The 6,100-nt window shown below is 38.5% G+C and overlaps 1 protein-coding gene across 1 annotated transcript; it reads left to right on the top strand.

Moving 5' to 3' along the window:
* Positions 1–1,096, top strand: LOC138002935 (protein unc-13 homolog C-like). The gene has a single exon (XM_068848898.1). It carries the CDS (start codon positions 52–54, stop codon positions 976–978), a length of 927 nt encoding a protein of 308 aa, XP_068704999.1. The 5' UTR covers positions 1–51; the 3' UTR covers positions 979–1,096.
* The last annotated feature ends 5,004 nt before the right edge of the window (positions 1,097–6,100 follow it).

Below are 6,100 nucleotides of genomic sequence, written 5' to 3'. Positions count from 1 at the left end.
TAAAGACGTGCGTTGCTGTCGCCCGCCCATTTTTCTGCCCTATTTTGGCAAATGGCCGTTTATTTTGGTCAATTTCTCAGCAAAAGAAAAACCAGATCTTCAGCTTCCTCCGACGAGTCAAGTCTTTCGCCGGAAATAAAAAAAACCAAGCAGTACTCCTCGCCAACGCACCACGAAGACGAAATAATGACAGCTCTCAGTATGACACAAGATGTTGGTGCAACTCTGCAAGCAATCCTAGCAAAACTGGAAAAGCTTGATTCAATAGAATCAGCCGTGAAGAAGATTGAAGCCAATCTCGAGAACTTAGAGAAACGAACCCAAAGGCTAGAAGATCTCCAAACAACAACGAATAAAGATATTGACGACCTAAAAGAAGGAATCAACTTTACCGGACAACAACTGAAGGAAAAGACAGAAGCTGCGGAGAAAGCGCATCGACTCTACGAAACTCAATTAGCAGAGCTGACGACAAAATGCCAGAAAACTGAGGTTCTGCTAGAGGAGGTCCACACTAAAAATCTTTACTTAGAAGCCTACTCTCGCCGGGAGAATATTAAATTCACCAACATAGTAGAATCGACAGAAATAGGCGACCGCTCTGGTGAAAACACCGAAGAAGTTCTTCGAAAATTTTTGGAACGGGATCTCGGTTACAGGGATGCAAGGAGCGTAGAAATCCAGCGAGTACATCGGATCGGTAAAAGCAAAGATGGAAATCCGCGTCCTATTCTAGCCCGTTTCCTCAGGTACAAAGACTGTGAGCAGATCTTTAAACTTGGTCACCGACTTAAAGGCACTAACTTCCAAATGTTCCGAGACCTTCCCAGGGATATCATTACCCGAAGAAAAGTACAGATGGATGCTTTTAAAGATGCCAGACGAAAGGGAGTTGCTGCCTCCTTCAGCCAGTCGCAACCAGACAAACTGTATATTAAAGGTAAATTGTGGCCCGTCGGGCAAAAATTTACTGTCTAACCCACATAAAATAACTTTGTTCAGACTGACCTGCAAATTTCTTCAAAGGTTTCGCAGTTTCTTTTTTTTTTTTTTATTGCCAATATGCGTTTAACTAATTAGAGGCGGTCGACAGCTTAAATAGTCTATCAGAGCTACAGGCTTTTTCTCTTGTTTACTGTAGCAAGATGCCCAATTTCTCAACCAAAAGTCTTTTAGTAATTTTATTCAATTTGTGTGTGTTTTCGTTGTACTGTCTCCAGGGCATAGCAATCTATCTCATCAACAATAGCTTGAAGACATGTGGTCATTTAGATATCTTTTATTGTGAAAATGCAAAACCGTCAACTCCGTTTCTTTCATCACTCACAATACAACAGATTTGAAAATAGTTTCCCTTAATGTCAGGGGATGGGGAAACAATGCCAAAAGAAAAGAGGTGTTTAACTGGCTGAGAGTAAAAAAGAAATCTATTTATATGCTGCAAGAGGTCCATTGTTCTCAAGAAACTACTGATAAATGGACTTGTGAGTGGGGATATAAAGCGCTCTTCAGCTGCTGCAGCAGCAACAAAGCAGGGGTTGGTATTCTTTTCAACAATAACTTCAATTGTCAGATCCACAAGGTTTTCTCGGATCCGAATGGTCGCTTTTTAATATGTGATATCGTTGCTGATAGCAAGCGTCTGACTGTGGCTAACATCTACGCTCCGAATGAAGACGATCCAAACTTCTTTCAGGTTTTCTTCGATCATTTATCAAACTTTCAATGTGAGGAAATTATAATTGGTGGGGACTTTAACTTAGTTCTTGAAGTTGAAAAGGATAAGAGGGGTGGCCTTGCCAGAACACACAAGAATGCCTTAAAAGTGATTCAGGACTTCTCTGAAAATCTTGGTTTGATTGATATCTGGAGACTTTTCAACCCGGAGACCAAAAGATATACTTGGCGACAAAACCAACCAGTCATACACTGTCGACTTGATTTTTTTCTAGTCAGTGAATCATCCTTATGTGATGTGACCCATGCAGATATTCTTCCTGGCTTCAAAACGGATCATTCGATGATTACTCTTAATGTAGCTTTACACTCGAACCCTAGAGGCAAAGGTTTTTGGAAATTGAACACGTCTCTTCTAAGCGAAATGAGATATGTCCAAGAAATTAAAACAGTAATTGAAAACACTGTGAACCAATACAAAGAAGACATCTCGGTGAACCCAGCCCTACTCTGGGAGATGATCAAATTAAAGGTGCGAGAGAAATCAATATCCTATGCTGCATACAAAAACGTGACAACAAGAAAACGCGAAGAAATGTTGGAACGCGAAATCGCTTTTTTAGAGAAACATATAGACAATTCAAGCAATGGTAACCCCTCATACCATATTGTTGCAGAAAGAATTTTTACCTTAAAGAAAGAACTGGAAAACATCTTTGAGTATCGGACCAAAGGTGCAATTATTAGGTCAAAGTCGCAATGGTACAACGAGGGCGAAAGGAACTCTGCATACTTTCTAAATCTTGAAAAAAGGCACTGTAAACAAGGAACAATTAGTCAATTAAAAATTAATGACACTGATTTCGTCACCACAGATAGAGATATCTTATCTGAATGTACCGCTTTCTACAGAAACCTTTATACGTCAAAAAAACCCGACAGCCTCCAGTCCACATTCTTCTCTGAAGTGAACTCCACTTCTTTGTCGAATGAAGAACAAATTTTATGTGAAGGCCCCTTAACTCAAACGGAATGTCTCGAAGCCCTGAAGAAGATGGAGTCCGACAAAACGCCAGGAACAGATGGACTTCCTGCCGAATTTTATAAAGTTTTTTGGAAAGACATTTCTCCTTTTTTAATTTCGGCACTCAACTATGCTTTAGACTCTGGCTGCCTTTCAGTGACGCAAAGACGAGGGGTGATTAAACTAATTCCAAAAAAAGATGCGGAACTGTACTTCATCAAAAATTGGAGACCTATTACCCTTTTGAATACTGACTACAAAATCGCAGCAAAATCTACTGCAAACCGAATTAAACTAGTACTTCCAAACCTTATCAATCATGATCAAACAGGATTCTTGAAAGACAGATTCATAGGCGAAAATATCAGACTTATCGACTCTATTATCCAATACGCCACAGAAAAGAATATCCCGGGCCTATTACTTTTTATTGACTTTGAAAAGGCATTTGATTCTCTCGAATGACCCTTCATACATGACACACTAAGTTTCTACGGATTTGGTGCTTCATTGATTAACTGGGTGAAAACCCTGTATAGTAATACTGAAAGCTGTATTCTGAATAATGGATGGGCAAGTAATTTTTTTGAGATTCAACGAGGTGTTAGGCAAGGCTGCCCGCTCTCACCTTATTTATTTATCCTATCAGCAGAGGTGCTTGCCATGGCAATTAGGAAAAATACTAATATAAAGGGAATCTCTGTAAATAATGTGGAAATTAAGTTAAGTCAGTATGCCGATGACACAACACTTATATTAGACGGGTCACGCGAATCTCTTTTTTCATCCCTCGCAATGCTTGACGATTTCAGCAAAGTCTCTGGCCTCAGACTCAATGATAAGAAAACTGAAGCTCTATGGATCGGCGCAAGTGTTGGAAATGATAAAATTTTGTTATCAGGAAAAGAACTCAAATGGCCAAAAGACAAGGTTAAATCCCTAGGTCTATGGATTTCAACAGATCCCGAACTATCTGCCTCCTTAAACTACAATGAGAAACTCGAAAAAGTTAAAGAAATCCTGAGATGCTGGAAATACCGCCGACTCACATTGCTAGGGAAAATCACTGTTATCAAATCACTAGTGGTCTCCCAATTAGTCTACCTGCTCTCACCTCTTCGCTCAAACTACAGAGTTTTAAACGAAATAAATGACTTACTCTACACTTTTCTATGGAATGGCAAAGGAGACAAGATAAAACGGAAGGTAATGATCAACGATTTCGGTGATGGTGGCTTAAAAATGATTGATATAAGTTCTTTCAATAAATCCCTCAAAACGACATGGATTAAAAAATACTTGGATAACAATAACGAGGGAAAATGGAAAATTTTTTTCGATATAACCCTCCAAAAATATGGTTGTCAAAATTTTTTTCCTACAACCTTAATGTTAAGGACATCTTATCGAAAATAATAACTTCGGATGGCTTTTTAAAAGAAGTATTAGAAATTTGGGCAGAAGTTAACTTTGAACCAGAAATAGCATCGAAAAATCACTTTCTGGACCAACAACTTTGGCATAACTCCTTAATAAAGATAGCCAACAAGACAATTTTTTCTCAAAATTGGTTCAATAAGGGAATAACTCGGGTGAAGCATCTTTTAGGATCGGACAACAACTTTCTCTCGCTAAGTGATTTTCGCTGTAAGTATGAAATTGACCCTCGCCCTCTCAGCTTCTACGGATTAATATCCGCTGTTAAGTCTATTCGGATCGATTCAAATTTTCAAGATCTACAGAACACCGACCACGAAAAGGAGCCACTTACAACAAGAATTTTACAAGTCAAAAAAGCAACTACCTTAATATATAAAAAATTGATCAGTATCAAGAGCTTAACCCCCGAGTCAAGTCAAAAAAAATGGCTACAGGATTGTGACCAACCAACAAATGACAACATAAATTGGACTGCTGCTTATATTTTAGCTAAACAATGCACAAAGAGCACTAAGCTAATAGAGTTCCAGTTTAAATTCTTACATAGACGCGTATCAACCAATAACTTCTTATTTAGAATAGGTCTAAAGAGCGATGAAAACTGCAGCTTTTGTCACACCTCCTCTGAGTCACTTATTCATCTTTTTTGGACGTGCAGCCACACATCTCACTTTTGGAATAAACTTACTGAATGGCTGATAAACCTAAATGTACTTCCTAGGGATTATGCTTTGACAAATACTACTGCTTTGGGTCTGAGGCCAGATATCTCTCAATTCGCACTTCTTATAAATTATTGCTTTCTCTTAGCACGATATCACATATGGCTCGCTAAGTCAAAAGAAGGCCATCCAAATCTTACACATTTCATACGCACTTTAAAATCACGATATGAAATAGAAATAAAAAGTGGAGACACAAAGAAATGGAAACCTCTTGCAGGATATATGAGGATCTAATTGATATTAGTATATTTCTTCACCTATCTGTATTTATCTCCTACCCATTAGTTTCTTTCAAATCTCCTGTCAGGTGCATATCTTACATTATCTGTAGTGAACCACATGCCTTTACCCTGTTTTTGATGCCTCCATAGTGCAACTTCAAGCTGTAATGATAATTATCTATTTTTCTTCTTTTTTTTTTCTTTGCCCTTTGTCGTCACTGCATGTGTTAGTAGTACTGTCTTCACTGTATTTGTTAGTCGTGTAGATTTTTTAGTCGTTGTAATTCAAACACTGTTAAAATTAGAGTAATATCATGTAAATAGAGCTAGTGCTGTAAGTAGTCAGTGTACTGTTCGTAAGCATTGTATTCTCTTGTATTGTTGCAAATAAAGGGAAAAAAAAAAAAAACTATTACAAACAAATTAATGGTGTAGCGATGGGTACAAGAATGGGACCTAGCTATGCCAATCTTTTTGTAGGATATGTTGAACACCAATTTTTTAATCAGTACAACGGCCCCAAACCTGAACTCTACGGCCGCTACATCGACGATTGTATCGGCGCTATTTCATCTAGCAGAGAAGAACTCGATCATTTTATAACCTCCGTCAATTCTTTTCATCCGGCTCTTAAATATACCTGGGAAATTTCGGAAACTTCATTGGCTTTTCTAGATATCAAAGTTTCTATTAGTGGCAACGTGCTATGTACCAGTGTGCACTACAAACCTACAGATTCTCACAGTCATTTGTTGTATTCATCATCACATCCATCACATGTCAAGAACTCCATTCCTTATTCTCAATTTCTTAGACTTCGAAGTCTATGTAGTGATGACTCCGATTTTTCCAGCAAATCAGAGGAGATGTGCCAGTTCTTCGAAAAACGTGGCTATCCTGTCTCTGTGGTCAAAGCGGGCCATCATCGCGCCCAAGAATTTGATCGACAGTCATCACTACAAACGTCACAAAAAGATAAGAATGACAGAATTCCATTCACCCTCACTTTCCAT

Source organism: Montipora foliosa, chromosome 5 (assembly GCF_036669935.1).
Source record: "Montipora foliosa isolate CH-2021 chromosome 5, ASM3666993v2, whole genome shotgun sequence".
Lineage (NCBI taxonomy): Eukaryota > Metazoa > Cnidaria > Anthozoa > Scleractinia > Acroporidae > Montipora > Montipora foliosa.
This window is presented reverse-complemented; position numbering and strand designations above follow the sequence as displayed.

Bases quoted from the DNA above. Each gene is read 5' to 3' on its own strand.
- LOC138002935 (XM_068848898.1), top strand. From the start codon at position 52: ATGGCCGTTTATTTTGGTCAATTTCTCAGCAAAAGAAAAACCAGATCT.